Raw genomic sequence first — 17,517 nt, 5'->3', positions numbered from 1 at the left:
GCATAACCAACCGCTGTTCTGAAATATTTGTCACCATAATTGCCAACTGTTGGGACTTTGTGATATAAGCATCCACTGAATTAGTCTGCCTGAGTTGTGCTAACTCCCTAAAGTGGAGTTCAGATGGTGAATTCCAAATATGAAGTAATGTTGGCATGCCCCAAGGTGATAGGTCCATGGTACCACCATTCATGTGCTTCACCTTCCAAATGGAGTGTGGCGTACTGGATAGCCTCTGTTTCCAACATAGGATTGAGCTGGAAATATGTGTCGAACTTCTAAACCCAAGCTCTAGCTGTACCTTTGTTACTTCCATCAAATGATGGTAAGGTTAGTTTTCCCACCTTACGCTGCAAGTCTTGATTTTGCACTCCCCGTTGATTGTTTCTTGGTCTATTTCTCAATTTAAGACCACAAAAGTCAACTAGTGACATGGCAGCCTTGAAATCATCACCTAGAGAGTTGTACTCCCTCAAATAATCACCATATCCCTCTTCTCTTCTTTGCTGGTCGTGATTTGCAGCACCCTGTTCTCTAAAAAATTTAGGCATAAGAGGCCTAGGAGCAGCTCTACTTGCTGTTCTAGCACTGCTTTGAGCTATGTCATTGTTTTCTTGACCCCCATTGTGTCCATTCTGCCCAGTAGTCCTATTATGGTTCCTATCATTTCCATTGTTTCTATTATGTACCAGCTGTCCAAGGATAAGTGATAGTTCTTCTCTTCCTCTTGCCATTTCATCTCTCAACTCCTATTGCCCTCTTGTAAGACTATTAAGCATTTGTTGGGTATTGCTTTCTTCCATGAGTTCTAAAGGACTTAAGCCCTTTCTTGCCCTGTTATAGAATTTATCCAAAGGATTAATGAATGGAACATTTGGAAACTCTTCACTCATAACCCGTACAGGATGGTAGGAACTTTAGCTCTGATACCACTGTAAAGTGCCTTGACATTTTTTTGAAGTTTTATCCTTGTTTTTCTGCCTTAGGAATTTTGTCAAACGCTTCCTTTATAGCCTCGGTTTGCTGATTTTTGTTGTTTTGCTATGATTCTTGAATGCCAGTGATATTGATGAATACAAATGATTGCAGAATAACTAATTGGAAATCAAAGTGATATGCAACTTCTTTTTATTATTTTCCAAATGCAAGTACATGAAATTCTAATGTAAAATGCACACCTACAGCCAAGAGGTATTTTCACAAACGCTTGGCATGCATCCTATGAATGACTATGCAATGAGACGTTTTTACAAACATTTGGCATACAAATTGAACAGCTGAATTAAGTTGATTTCCCTTAAATACTTCAATGTTTACAATGACTAAATACTTTGGTAACAAAAAGACATATATTACTTGTCAAATGTATCCATCTACAATTGCCAAATGTAAATACCAAAAGAACTTGGAATAAGTAGCTGAGATGACATGCTTTTTCGCTTTGCTTTTTTCGGATTTGCTTTTTCGGACTACTTTTTTGAATCTGCTTTTTCGGACTGCTTTTTCGGCTCTACTTTTTCGCTTTGCTTTTTCGGATCTTTTTCGCTTTGCTTTTTCGGACTGCTTTTTTCGTATCTGCTTTTTTGGACTGCTTTTTCGGCTTTGCTTTTTCGCTTTGCCAACTGATGTCAAAAATTAGATGCACGGGCTGAACAGAAATCACTGAATATTATCTCCCAATTAATCACAAATGAATTGGCTGAATACCAATTTGTCCACTCCCAACTAGGGTTGATATCTCACAACCGAAATTGACACCTTAGAGTCTTCAAATCCTCAGGCAAGTATGCAAGCACTAAAGCTCTCAGCACAATAGATGAATATGCAACTCAAGATGTGTAAAATGACCCCCCAAAGGCTCCTTATAAAGATTTCCCAAGCAACTCCAAGAAGCTTCTAGAGGAATTGAGCACTTTATTCTTTTAAGTGACTTTTTGATATTTTATTATGTTAGTCACTTTAATATTAAATCAATTAAATATAAAGTTACTTTTTAATATTTCATTGTTTAGTAACCTTATAAGTAATTAATTTAATATATCTTTTCCCCCTTATTTCTTCCTTTTTAGCCTCCGGGGAAAATAAAGGCTAAAATAAAATAAGTAGCTGGTGCTTGTGAAAAAGGGGACATTACATTGTGATCTTAATTGGATTGAGATTCTTAGTTGGACTAGGAATCTTCTTGTATATGATGGTAGCACATGTTAGGTTGTTCTGGTTGAACACGCACATGAGATAGTTTGGGATCTAGGTGTTGACCGTATGTATCTATGGCATTTTGAGGATTTTGTTCTAGTTCTACACGGTTTGAGACTAGATGCAATGATGATCAGAGTTGTACAATCTAGAGATGCAGCGATACTTCATAGATTAACATGGGATCCAAGGATTTGGTTGATAAATGGGTTGCATTTTGACACCTTGCTTCGTAGTGTGGGAGGATTTTTTTTCAGATTGGGCTCTAGAGCTGCAAATTCATATGGGATCCTGGTACTGATTGCTTGAGGACAAGCAATCTCGAGGAGGAAATATTTGCAATGTCCTCTTTTTGTGACATTAGAAAATTTAAAGACATTCATATAATATTAAAATTGAGTATGAGAGCGTGGATTAAAATTATAAAAGGTCAATTTAGTATTATAAAGTGGGCTAAAAGTGACAAGGAGAGATAAGGCGAAAAGACAGGAAGGGAGTTGAAGAGTCACAACTTTGAGGATTTAAAGGAGAGAGGCTCATTCATTCGGATTATGCTTGATTTTATCATTCAGACTTCAGTCTCTTTTAAGAGAGTCATTTAAAAAGTTTCAACTTTCATCCAGCATGAGGATGTAGCTCTTGTGCCGGTAGACAATGGACGCAAACCCATTGTTCGTGGAGATGTCACATCAGATGTCTCACATGTGCTTACAGGTTCTTTTCTTAGTATTCCAATCTGGCTGTAAAACTATGTTTAAGATTGGATTTTGAATGCTAGTAATTGTATTGCTGAGGTATAATGCAATAACATATTTGAAGGTACTTTATGAGAATTTACTGGTTTATATTGTTGGTCTATAATGCATCTTCATATGTTTATGTTTTGAGAATTATCTTGAGATAAAATTGGGAAAAATGTCCATTGGGGATATTACACATGAATAGACATGTCCCTTCATAGGACATGTCTATTCATTAATTAGATAATTGATATAATAACAAATTATATATATATATATATATCTCCTTATATCTCAAATATAAAGAACACATATATAATAGGTTTATCCAACTGAAACTATCAAACATCAGCAAGGAGGTGGGTGCATACGTGCTTGAAGAGAATCATTTCTAATGATGTTTCTCAAGGACACTTAGCGTCATCAATAACCTTGGCTGAAAGAGTAAACTGTTCAATACTAAGGTTTTTTCAACCTACTTATTCTTCTCCCTGAAGCAGTGCTTCAAAATCACAGCCTGGAAGTTACTTACAATTATTTTAACTTAATTTAAAATACTGTATGATTCTATTCCATAATCTGACTATCTAAACATCTATTAATGTAATAAGAGAATTGCTCTTGGTGCTCAGCTGCTTATGAATACTGATTTGGCTGACTTTGTACCTTTGCAAAAGTGCCACTGCATCAGCTTCATTATTGGGTTTGACTCCAACAAAATAGGAACCATGTTTAACAAACTTGCCACTATACTATCTTCGTATTGCCCCTGCATTTGTAAAATAGTAATTGCCTCTTGCAGCATCATCAAAGTTTAATTTGGTATAACCCACATCAGGAGAGACTCCTTACATGTTTGACTCCAAGAAAATAGGAACCATCTTTAACAAACTTGCCACTATACTATCTTTGTATTGCCCCTGCTGCATTTGAAAAATAGTAATTGCCTCTTGTAGCTCATCAAAGTTAAACTTGGTATAAATCAACACGGGGAGAGACCCCTTACTTGTCATACAAACATTTAAATTTTGTAGCACTCTTCAATGGGGAGATTGATGAGTACTTGCTACTAAAGAAAACCATACTTCTGTGCATATAGGGAAAATTTGTCTTTCTGGTTTCAGTACACAATAAATTGAAGCTTTTAAGTGAGAGAACACTTGCTTTCATATCTATTAAAAATACTTTTTGTATTTTTTGTTTTGATGGGTAGCTTGGGTTTTGATTTATAAATAAGACATTTATCTTTTCATCTGTGGCAAGCAGCGTTTACTAGTTTCAATGCTTCATTGCCTATTATTGAAAGTAACAGTTATCATATTGCAGCAAGGAGCTCCGGAACAGGTCAAAGAGTCAAAGCTGATTTGCATGTCTTGAAGCATATGTCAGGAGGGGCTCTTCAGGTGATATTCTTAGATACTTTATATTTAGTGATGTTAATATTAAGTTTTCCTTGAGAATTAATAACTTTGACATCTATAAACATCCACTGTAGTTCATAACTTCATTTTATGATTTTTGTTTTGATGCTATGGATATCACACTCGAGAATATATACATATATTGAAAAATGTTGATTCCTCCAGCAGAAGTTCCCGTTTGTACTTGTCTGTGTATGTGATCAAATAGTTCCCAATTGAAAAGTTTATTGTGTTTTTAAAGCTGATTTACATCACTGATTTACTCAAGGGTGAAGGGAAAAATCTTTAAAACCTATAAAATCATTTATATTTCATGGATTTTCAACTTGCCAAGTCCAACTATCAAGTCTGACTGAATAAAAAATCGGCTTGCAGAGTCCCAGTTTTGTGATAATAATTTGGAAAATCTTTCTTAATGTCCTTTTTGTGAAGTGATCCATTGTAAATTGTTATTATTAATACATACATGAATGGAAATATCATGTTGCTGACCTTCGTGAAGTTCTTTGATGTTATTTATTAAAGCATCTAGATACTGTCCCCCATGTGGCCTATTACAAGGAGAGAGAAGGGAGTCTGTAGCTTCACCTTCCTTCTGGTCATAAATTTAGCCTAATAAATTATAGTAGACCTCAAATAAAATTTGACAGGGCTTGGGCTATGTAAGTTTATTAATCATTATGATAGCTTGATGAGAGAAATTTCTGTGGAAAGTTACACCACATCCAATCCGTTGAGTAGTTCTTGATCCTCGACTTCTCCTTAAGTGTATTTTTCAAAGTAATGTCCTTATGAACAAAGACATGTTATCCACAAATGGTTTCAGCTTCTTTTTGAGATAACTAGCTGAATTATGTGTGGGCAGTTCCATCATATCCACCTTAGATCAAAACATTGGTGAATACTTGTGAGCTAGGTAGGCTTAGAAAGTTACTTTGGCAGGCATGTATTGAGAGAGTACTCACTAGTTAACTAATCTAGAAACTCATGATAACTAGCCAATAACTCAAATGTCGAAAAACTATAGAACACAATCTAAAAATAGGAAAAAGATGGCTTTTTAATGCATTTTCTCATTTTCTGCACTTATGCCCTTACTCTATGGTGAGTGCAATTGGAGCACATTTGAAAACATTCACATGAAACGGCATGACAAGCTGACTCAAAGGCACGTATTGACTAATTTTTTGTGCAGTGTAAGTTGTAGCCTTCATTTGCTTCCCAAAATGGTTGAGGGGTAGGATACGTATGAAATAACTGTTAGCATGAATGCTGATGATATTCCTATGGGGGGGTATCCTAGTATTGCTGGAGCACTTAAGAGATTGTTATAGTGGTTACATCTTGCATACATGGCAGTGTTTGTCATCGATGTCAACATATTGGTTATTCAGTGAAGACTGAAAGAGGAGCAGGCAAAGATCGAGATCTTTCGGATTGAGGATTGAAGATTGAAGATTAAAGATGGGATCAAGTGAAGTTGAGGACATGTTCTATAGAATGTCCCGATGACGTGGCTAAGAGCGCGTGCAAAATGTTGAAGACTGGTAGCAGCTATTCGAGATTTACTGAAGATAGTGTACAAACAGAGTTCCTGAGAAGTGGTTTCCGCTAATCGGGTTATATCTCCTAATAGGGATAGAATTTCGTTGAGCGTAGTTAGACAGAGGTAGAAGACATCTTGATTGTGACGTCAGTGAGTGCGCGACGTCTGAGGTCGCACGTATGAAAGATTAGTAAAGGCTGTTGATGTTTGGTAGCTTCAGTCAGTTAAACCTATGAGACTATAGTATATATATATATATATATATATATATATATATATATATATATATATATATATAGCTCACATATATATATGTATATATATTTATTATTTATATTTAATATACATGAGATATTATATAATTTGTTATTTTATTAATTATAATAGATAGACATGTCTCATGAGGAGACATGTCTCTCCATGTCTCATTCCCAACATATATGAGAGGAGATTGATGCATTTGAAAATGATATACCACAAAAAGGAAATGCAACTCCATTTGTAGTGATCCACATATTTATCAAAGACTGTGAGCCGACAGTGTTATGTAATTACGAAAAGATGTAATGCAGCGTGTATTGTTTTATCTTAATGAGGTCCTATTGTAATTGTAATTGGGAAAGCCTCAAGGCTAACTCAATGAATTATTTTGAGGACTTGGTATAAAGGAAAGTTATTTTCCTTGTGAAGATGTGTGCAAGTGTGTATGAGATGTTTTTGAAATAGAAAGCGAACTGTAAGTGCGAGTTACATGCAAGTAAGCGATTTATTGGATTATTGTGATGCAAGTTTGCGGATCTAGTATTGAGATTTGAAAAGTATTTGGTGCAACAAAGGCACAACGAATGAGTGTAGTGATTATATTTGGCAGAGAGTGCTAGTGGACAATTGATCAATTTCTATTATTCTGAAAGGAATAATATAAAGGCCAGTTTGATAGTGAGTTCGGTGGTCTTGCTCCTTTGGACAGTGGGTCCTTCTTCCTTTTACAACTCCTAATAGGGTTGGAATGTAATGATCCCATCTTTTGGCCTTCACGTTCTCCAAAGTCTAAGTGGAAGATAAGAAAAAATTAAATTAATTTCTTATAAAGTCATTAAATAAATTAAAATTAAAAGGTGGCTTTATATTTAATTAATTTAATTAATTATTGTATTACAAAGGAGATGCGTCTAGAGTATGTATTAATTATTGGAAAGGATGGAAGCCTCTCGATTTAATTAATTATTTACAGGAAGGGGTTTTTAGGGTATGCATTAATTATTGGAAGGAGGAAGCTTCTAGCCCTTGCAATTAATTAATGTTTTAGTTCCTTCCCGAAGGATGAAGAAAAGGATAAATAGGGTTGAAAGTCTCATTGTTGAGCATCGGATTATTGTATCGGATGATGACGACTTGCATTTGATAAGAGCTTGGATGTGTGAATCACACTCCCTTCTTTTGGCAATAGAGGACGTGCATTCTCTGTTGTAACATTCTAGACGTCATTCCCTTAGGGTTTGGCCTTTGGAATACATCTCTTTGTACTTGATTGCAGCATTTTTAGAATTAATATAATTTCAGCAGTTGGTTCAGCTTTTGGGACATTCAGGGGTGCCCATTACAGTGGTATCAGAGCTATAAGTCCTGCCATCCTGTGGAGATCTTATAGATAGCCGGATAGAGGGAAAAAGATGTTTCATAGATCTTCTATGGAGTTGCCTTATGATGACATTTTGACTTCATCAACACAAGTTTTGAATGCTAGGCTATAGGGGTTGGTCCTGATGATGCGGGTTCGCAGTTGGTTTAACTTCCATATGGATATCACATATTGGGATCCAGGTGGAGGTTGGAGTCCATTATGTTACTTAATTGCTTGAGGACAAGCAATTTCAAGGAGGGCGGATTTGTAATGATCCCATCTTTTGGCCTTCACGTTCTCCAAAGTCTAAGTGGAAGATAAGAAAAAATTAAATTAATTTCTTATAAAGTCATTAAATAAATTAAAATTAAAAGGTGGCTTTATATTTAATTTATTTAATTAATTATTGTATTACAAAGGAGATGCGTCTAGAGTGTGTATTAATTATTGGAAAGGATGGAAGCCTCTCGATTTAATTAATTATTTACAGGAAGGAGTTTTTAGGGTATGCATTAATTATTGGAAGGAGGAAGCTTCTAGCCCTTGCAATTAATTAATGTTTTAGTTCCTTCCAGAAGGATGAAGAAAAGGATAAATAGGGTTGAAAGTCTCATTGTTGAGCATCGGATTATTGTATCGGATGATGATGACTTGCATTTGATAAGAGCTTGGATGTGTGAATCACACTCCCTTCTTTTGGCAATAGAGGACGTGCATTCTCTGTTGTAACATTCTAGACGTCATTCCCTTAGGGTTTGGCCTTTGGAATACATCTCTTTGTACTTGATTGCAGCATTTTTAAAATTAATATAATTTCAGCAGTTGGTTCAGCTTTTGGGACATTCAGGGGTGCCCATTACATGGAATCTCTTCACAAGGATTCAAAGTCTCATAACAGGGACTGATATGTACTGAATGTATTTCATTGGCTCCTAACAAAGTCCATCCTCTTACAAGGAACTTATAAATTAGTACATCATTTTGAGGGTACCATCCCCACTGAGGTTTTCCCTCTGATCAAGGGTTTCTCTAGTTAACATATCTGGTGTTATTGTGTATGTTTATCTTCTTATGGTTGCTGTTTATACTGATCATATGTTTGAGAATTAATAAGGTTAATAAAAGCTGTATTGATCAGATAACTGATTCACCACCCCCCCGTCCCCTCAGTTACACGTTTCTGCAATCTCTGTGATTGTTGCACATAATTTTATAATCATGTAATGATTTATCTTAACCTGCACATGTTTGCCAGAGTTAGTATAGTGAATCTACTTTTGTTTGAAAATGCTCTTGCTCATTTTAATGATATATTTTGCAAGATATTAGAATTTTATGGTAAACAGTCAAAACCCTCAATGGCGGTAAACAGCGAAGATAAAAAAGTTTGTTTCTCTAATTTCACCTAATGAAATCCTCTACAATTTGGTTGGTTGAAGGTTTAGAGAGTAATTTATGCCTTGGAAGTCGTGGACAATAATATTGAAGTTTTCCCATACTGTTTTGATGGCCTAGGACTGTGTTTTGTAATGGATGACTGTTATGGCAGGGAGTAATTGCAGTTTTTACATATTTTGGTTGGGTATTAAATCCTTATCATGATAAAATTGGGGCTATGGATGACTGTTATGGCAGGGAGTAATAGCAGTTTTTACATATTTTGGTTGGGTATTAAATCCTTATCATGATAAAATTGGGACTGATTGGGTAGCCCTACAGAGGTCTTGAAACCTTTCCAATGTTTGGTTTGTTAAAACATTGAAGTTTTGAGTCATTTTAGCACACTGCACTTTTATATGTCAGACTTAGAATTAACTGTTAACAGAGGAGTTGTAGAGTCTATTTGTTAATGGCAGGAACTATCATAAGTTGAACTACTTGAGAATGTTGTAAGGATGGTTTGTAAATCTCTTGCAAGTCAGGGTAATGGCAAGCTTCCAATGATGAAGACCATGTTCAGGAAATACAGTAGCTACTGGATATTAACAGTCTTGTATCAGTCTGAGTTTTGATTCCCTTTGCCAATGATTGTGGAAACTCCAAACATATAGCAATATCCAAGAATTCCTTGAAGGATGAATGTTAAGGTTGTGAAAGTTGGGCAGTCCAAGGAAGCCTAATAGGCTTAATCAGGTCTGTGACAGTGAGAAAGGTGAGTGTTGTGATTTGATTATGATTCAAAGATGTCCTAAAGGGATTGTGTCCTTGTGTCATACTAATAAGACAATCAGCAAGTAAGGTAATATGTGCTCCGATTACATGGTACCAAACATCTTGGTCACCTTGTGTAAGGTCTTGGAGTGTTGGATTAGTCAGTGTGTTATTGTAAGCATGTGACAAGGTGCCAAATAGAATGAGTTGTGTAACATTGCCTCGAAGAATTGTTGAGTTGAGTTTCATTTAATGTTGTGGATTGGCTTGAAAAGCCAAATGAAGATGCTTTCCAAATACATTGTAAGAAAGACAGTAGTGTGAAATGAGGAAGAATGCGTCTAAACCTATGTTCCCTTGAGTTTCCGGGACGCGAACGACAGTGGACAGCAGGATGGGTTTCTGGGACTGCAAATTTTTTTGCTGATTTTGGGGATGGGGAGGGACGGCAAATGGGGACTGCAAAAGTGACATTTTTGTTTATTTTAAAATTTTTTTTTGTGTTAAAAAATTGGGGACGGATGCAAGTCCCCTATGAAGTCCTTGGGACGGGGATGTCCCCGTCCCCAAAACACTGGCTTTTTTTGGGGGGGGGGGATGCGTCCCTGGGGAACATAGGCCGACTTTGAACCCTTAGCCCATGCATCACTTACATTCCGACTAACAATAAGCACCTGCAAATTGATTTTATTTTGTCTCTCATGACATTACTTGTACTAATTTATAGACACGAGTTGAGTATGCGAATAAGATAATAGAATATTGAGATGCAATCAGTGAACAATGCATTATTGATGAGAACTTGCATATTTACATTATGAGTGTTTGGTTACATTCCAAGCAATGATAATTACATACTAATCAATTCTTTGATTAGTGGAAAACAAACATGCATTATAAAATAATAATATTACTTCATGATTATTTATTTACAGAGGTTTGTGTATGTTTTATGATGTGATATAATTTTAACAGAATCTTGCTGTAGCTACCATTGTTCTTGAGATGGGATCTTGATTAACTTTTTTTTTTCATACAATATGTGGTCTTTTGTTTGACATTAATAAATTTATTTTTATCTCTGAGTGCAATTGTTATGGTAAATCGGTATTATTGTATATGATATTTAATACTTGGTTTTGTTTCAAGATGTTAATATTTTGTTGGTTTGGCATTCCTTGGTACTTGGAAGCAATCCTTTTAATTATATTAGCAACATTTAGCTGATAGATTAAATTTAGAACTTTCAATGTTAATTATTAATATATTATTTTTGCATGGTCACTTACTAGGAGTGATGGGATAGTCTAGGCCTTAATGCAAAAAGATGATGGTAGGGAATCCAAAACAATGTTCAACAAGTTAATCAGAATGTCATTTCTGTAGTAAGTTTGTCGCGTTGAACATATTCATCAATAGGATACTCATTTTTTTCTAACTAGAGAACGCTAGCCATTATTAACTTAAATACTAAATGCTCTGAAAGGTGTGTGCTCTAAATTGTTTAACAATGGTGAGAGGGCCTACCACTGCATTTTCTTATAGAGGAATTACCATTTGTGATGTGTTATGCATGGGCTTACAAATGTCTCCACCATATTCAAATTTGTTTTTCTTATTTGCATGTTATAGTTTTTGTTCTTGTCCAAATCATTTTGCCTAACCATCTTAACATCCAAGCTGCCTTCCTCAACTTTATCATTTTTCTGCTTAACCTATGGTAAGTAAACAATTTGATATCATATTGATAGGGACCTTGTAAAGTTTACTTACAAATTTCTTTTTGCAATGCTGAAGTATGTATATTTCCTATAGGTATAGTCAATGCCAATGAAGAATCCAAAGTATTGCACAGTATATATAATCTTAATGCAAATGATATAAATATTCCTTCAAGGTCGATGTCTGTATTGCCTCCGATCTGTATACATTAATCAATTTCTATGTTTGCAATATCGGGCAGCATATAATATGTATACAATTTTGGCTAGGTACATGGGTGAATGGTGTAATGATCCCATCTTTTGGCCTTCACGTTCTCCAAAGTCTAAGTGGAGGATAAAAAAAAATTAAATTAATTTCTTATAAAGTCATTCAATTTAAAGGTGACTTTGTATTTAATTAATTTAATTATTAATTACAAGGGAGTAGCCTCTCGATTTAATTAATTATTTCCAGGGAGGAGTTTTTAGGGTATGCATTAATTATTGGAAGGAGGAAGCTTCTAGCCCTTGCAATTAATTAATGTTTTAGTTCCTTCCAGAAGGATGAAGAAAAGGATAAATAGGGCTAAAAGTCTCATTGTTGAGCATGGGATTATTGTATCGAATGATTATGACTTGCATTTGATAACAGCTTGGATGTGTGAATCACACTCTTTTTTGGCAATAGGGGACGTTCATTCTCTGTTGTAACATTTTAGACGTCATTCCCTTAGGGTTTGGCCTTTGGAATACATCTCTTTGTATTTGATTGCAGCATTTTTAGAATTAATATAATTTCAGCAGTTGGTTCAGCTTTTGAGCATTCCTGGGTGTCTATTACAGTGGTATCAGAGCTTGCTTGCAAAGTGTTTCACGAAGTTATAACCAGTAGGTGTCCATTACAGTGGTATCAGAGCTTGCTTGCAAAGTGTTTGACGAAATGTCAAACAACTGAAGTATAAAGATTTTTGGTGTTTGAAGAAGTTATAACCTGTTGGGGTTATTACAGTGGTATCAGAGCTATAAGTCCTGCCATCCTGTGGAGATCATATTGATAGCTGGATAAAGATGTATATTAGTCCAGATCAAGATGTGATGTTCAGACAGTTATTGGGTACATTAGAGAAGAGGCAACGTATGCAACAGGAGCAGAATAGGCGAATGGATATGATGTTGCAGCTTATGGCTAAACAGATGGGCATCAACATTGATGATTTGTATGTTGCTCCAGAGCAGAAGGTAGTCGATTTCTCAGGTGGGATCGAGACATGTATAGAGCCAGCCAGCTATGATGTTGGTGATGTGGGCATTTCGGCAGAGTCAGTAGAGACATGCGTGCAAAGTCAGGAGACCACATATGAAGCCTTGTCAGGGGATGATGACGTAGCAATAGTGGAATTAGGAGAATGCGAGGATACTATCATATCAGCAGCCACTTCTATGTCAGTTGAAACATCCAATGAGGAGTTTAATGGTATAAATGCAGTGGTTGATGTATTTTCTAATGAAGCCACACATGTTAATGATTATGAATTTTCATCAACTACAAATTCAGTTCAGTTTTCTGTTGCAGCAGTTAATGTTGTTCCTATGTCCATATATTTCGATGCGGCAACACCTATTGTTGATACAGTTAGCATGACTACATATGGTTCACCTACAACTACATCTTTTTCAATGCATGATGGTGATAATATGCATTCCAGTCCAATATATATTATGTGGATGGATAAAGTGAAGAAGACGTTTCATAGATCTTCTATGGAGTTGCCTTATGGTGACATTCTGACTTCGTCAGCACAAGTTTTGAATGCTAGGCTACAAGGGTTGGTCCTGATGATGCGGGTTTGTAGTTGGTTTAACTTCCATATGGATATCACATATTGGGATCCAGGTGGAGGTTGGAGTCCATTATGTTACTTAATTGCTTGAGGACAAGCAATTTCAAGGAGGGCGGATTTGTAATGATCCCATCTTTTGGCCTTCACGTTCTCCAAAGTCTAAGTGGAGGATAAAAAAAATTAAATTAATTTCTTATAAAGTCATTCAATTTAAAGGTGACTTTGTATTTAATTAATTTAATTATTAATTACAAGGGAGTAGCTTCTAGGGTATGTATTAATTATTGGAAGGACGGAAGCCTCTCGATTTAATTAATTATTTCCAGGGAGGAGTTTTTAGGGTATGCATTAATTATTGGAAGGAGGAAGCTTCTAGCCCTTGCAATTAATTAATGTTTTAGTTCCTTCCAGAAGGATGAAGAAAAGGATAAATAGGGCTAAAAGTCTCATTGTTGAGCATGGGATTATTGTATCGAATGATTATGACTTGCATTTGATAATAGCTTGGATGTGTGAATCACACTCTTTTTTGGCAATAGGGGACGTTCATTCTCTGTTGTAACATTTTAGACGTCATTCACTTAGGGTTTGGCCTTTGGAATACATCTCTTTGTACTTGATTGCAGCATTTTTAGAATTAATATAATTTCAGCAGTTGGTTCAGCTTTTGAGCATTCCTGGGTGTCCATTATAGTGGTATCAGAGCTTGCTTGCAAAGTGTTTCACGAAGTTATAACCAATAGGTGTCCATTACAAATGGGCATGTCTCCAAATGGAGATATGACCATTCACTGATGCACCCGATCAGTAGAAGGGTCACACCTAATGTGATTAGTCATAACAAAACTAATGCCATTAAGACTTTAACCAATTCCATTGCAATCGTTTAACAATCAGTATAAATACGATTGTTTACTGGAATCATTTCTCAGATATTACTCAATAATAATATGCATCAAAAGTTCTAAATGCTGCGATCACCATAATAAAATGCAGATTATATTCATGTACATATACATATCGGTATTCAACATATCGACATGTATATATACATGAGTATAGTCTCATATGATCAGTGCAATTTTCTGAACCAAAGCTATTTGTTTCAACACTTCCTCTGAGCTAGGGAAGACAAAGTGCATATGAATTTTTCTCATTATAAGAAGTAATATCCTCAAGATATATAAGAAAATCAAGTTTCATGATATTCTTTTCAGTTATGGTGTGTATATAGAGATCAAGTCACATGATATTCACCATACCAGATCATGGTACATCCATACATATTAAGTCACATAATATCCACCATGAATTTGAACATATTGATCTTCAAAAGATATCAAGTCATATGATATCCATCAACATGCTCTTTTAACTAACATGATCTTTCCTTGAATATCAATTCACATGATATTCATCATGATAGTAATCTAATAATAATAAAGTCGTCACCTTATATTATCAGAATCAATATTCCATTATGAAAGATTATCTCCTTAAATAATGAACATAGGGTAGGCCCATGAGTCATAGAGTCACAGATATGACAAAAGAGTTTGCACATTAAACATCTATCTTTAATTAATACAAGTTTACAAAGTTGAGACTCAATCTCATAAACTTACATTTCAATCAAGCCAAGTTTCTTTCTGAAATATTAACTTTCACTTTAGGGAGAGCCTTGGTGAGAATGTCAGCAGTTTGATCGCTTGTATTAATATGGTCTAATTGAGTAGCTCTTCTTTCCACCATGTCTCTTATGTAGTGGTAAGGAATTTTTATATGTTTGGATCTATCATGAAATACTGGATTCACAGATAACTTGATACAACTTTGGTTATCAGAGTGAATAGTGGTAGGTTTCATAGGTTCACCAAACAAGTTAGAAAGCAACTTCTGAAGCCACACTGCTTCTCTAGCTCCCATAGATGCTGCAATATACTTTTTCTTAGTAGAATTTTGAGCAACAGAAGCTTGCGTATGACAAATCCAAGAAATCATGGCTGATCCTAAACTGAAGCAACATCCTGATGTGCTTTTCCGGTCTTTTACACTTTCGGCCCAATCGGAATCAGTAAATCCATGTAACTCCAAGCTGGTATTCTCATATTTAAGTTCATATCCAATAGTACCTTGAAGATACCTCAATATATGTTTCAAGGCAACAAGATGAATTTCATGAGGTTCACACATGAATTGACTTAATGCATTCATTGCATAGAAGATATCAGGTCGAGTATTTACTAGATACATCAAAGACCCAATTATTTGTCTATATAAGGTGGGATCAACTATTCTAAATTCAACACTTGCTTCCTTTAGCTTGTGAAGGTTGGTTTCCATAGGTGTAGACATAGGTCGACAGTCCCACATTCCACATCTTTTGGAAATATCAATAGCATACTTCTTTTGATGTAAAAAGATATTACCAGACTTCTGATGTACTTCCAAACCAAGAAAGTAATGAAGAATTCCTAAATCCTTCATTTCAAATTCAAAAGCCAAATCTTTCTTACATTGATTAATAAGATGTTCTTCCCCTGTAATCAGAAGATCATCAACATAAAGAATTAGAATTAACATGTTACCTTTAGTACGTTGAAGTAGAGATTTGGGTCAGCCACATTCTTGGACTTAGAAGGTATTTGTCAATCCTTTCATACCATGCCTAGGGAGCCAGTTTAAGTCCATATAGAGCCTTCTTCAATTTACAAACATAAGAAGCAACATCGTGATTTACAAATCCTTCTGATTGCTCCAAGTATATTTCTTTCTCTATTTTTCCATTAAGAAAAGCTTTTTGAACATCCATTTGACGGATTTTCCAACCTTTGGCTGCTGCGATGGCTATTACAGCTCTAACATAAGTGTACTTGGCAACTAGTGCAAAGGTTTCTTTAAAGTCAATTCCTTCCTTTTGAGAAAAACCTCTAGCCACAAAACGAGCTTTATGTTTTTCAATGCTGCCATCTGCATCATACTTAACTTTGAAGAGCCGTTTTGAAGACACAATAGATTTTTCCTTAGGTCTCAAAACTATGTCCCCAACATCATTTTTTAGTATAGACTGGAAATCTTCCACCATGACGTCTTTCCAAGCTTGATGTTTAAGAGCTTCAGAAGTGCTAGAAGGTTTAGGATTCAAGCTCTCACACATGAAAGCATTATATGTCAATTTCCTAGGTCTCTTGCTTTCTCAGAAGGTTCCTGAAGGGGCTGCAAATCCATCTACTTCCTGTATTATTTTTCTTGACCAAAGTAGCCTTTTAGAGTGATCAAGACTCTCTTCTTGAGTCTCAGGAAGGATTTCAGTTTCAGTTGAAGCCTCTTCAGGAAACTCCCTCTGAATCTCAGGAGTAGAAGTCTCATCTGGAGATACATCAAGTGTATCTAGTTCATCGGAAGTTTTGGCTCTTTTGAAAGCAATGTCTTCCTCAAAGATGACGTCTTTGCTTAGTTCTATTTATTTCTGTCCAAGAATGTAGACTCTGTATTCTTTTACTGTTTCACTAAAACCAATGAGAATACCTTTTCTTCTAGAAGGTTCTAACTTAGTCCTCTTTTTCTTAGGTACATGAACATATACAAGACATCCAAATATCCTGAGGTGATTGATGTCAGGTTTCTTTTCATAAAATGCTTTGTCCAAATGTGAGTGAGGACATTTATTCTGAATATAGATTGCTATGTTGGATGCTTTAGTCCATAAGGATATACTCAAATTTTGATAAAAAATCATGGTGCGAGCAACTTCTACAATAGTTTTGTTCTTCCTTTCAGCAACCCCATTTTGTTGAGGATTGTAAGGGACTATGAACTCCCTCTTAATCCCAGTGAGTTTGTAGAACTCTTTAAATATTTCAGAAGTATACTCCTTCCCATTATCTGTTCTCAAAATTTTAATGTTCTTACCGGAGGAGTTCTCAGTGATAGTTTTGAATTCTTTAAATTTAGAGAGAACCTCTTCAAATTCTTTGCATTTAAGGAAGTATATCCATGCCTTCCTTGAAAAATCATCTACAAATATTAAGTAGTACAAGAATCCTCCTATAGAAGGTAAAGACATGGGTCCACATAGATTAGAATGTACTAGTTCCAATACTTATTTTGTTTTGCTTAAACTATGAAGAAATGGCTTTTTAGTGTTTTCCCCTAAGGCACAACCTTTACAAGATTCATTGTGAATATGGTTTAACTTGGGCATTCCGGTTACTACCTTCTCCATTGATGTTAGAGCACGGAAGTTGATATGACCTAGTCTTCTATGCCATATTTCATTTGAATCTGAGGTCTCA

General features: G+C 35.5%; 1 protein-coding gene across 2 annotated transcripts in view; it reads left to right on the top strand.

Moving 5' to 3' along the window:
- The window catches only part of LOC149563657 (exocyst complex component SEC3A-like), a 324,907-nt gene that overhangs the window by 53,190 nt on the left and 254,200 nt on the right, over nucleotides 1–17,517 (top strand). For both annotated transcript variants that reach the window (XM_089826818.1, XM_089826819.1), the window contains exon 3: nucleotides 4,263–4,339. In XM_089826818.1, coding sequence (XP_089682944.1) covers nucleotides 4,263–4,339 — 77 coding nt within the window. The remainder of the gene's footprint in view (nucleotides 1–4,262; nucleotides 4,340–17,517) is intronic.

The sequence above is a fragment of the Cupressus sempervirens genome, chromosome 4 (assembly GCF_028749045.1).
Source record: "Cupressus sempervirens isolate cs-2001-9-10 chromosome 4, ASM2874904v1, whole genome shotgun sequence".
NCBI lineage: Eukaryota > Viridiplantae > Streptophyta > Pinopsida > Cupressales > Cupressaceae > Cupressus > Cupressus sempervirens.
This window is presented reverse-complemented; position numbering and strand designations above follow the sequence as displayed.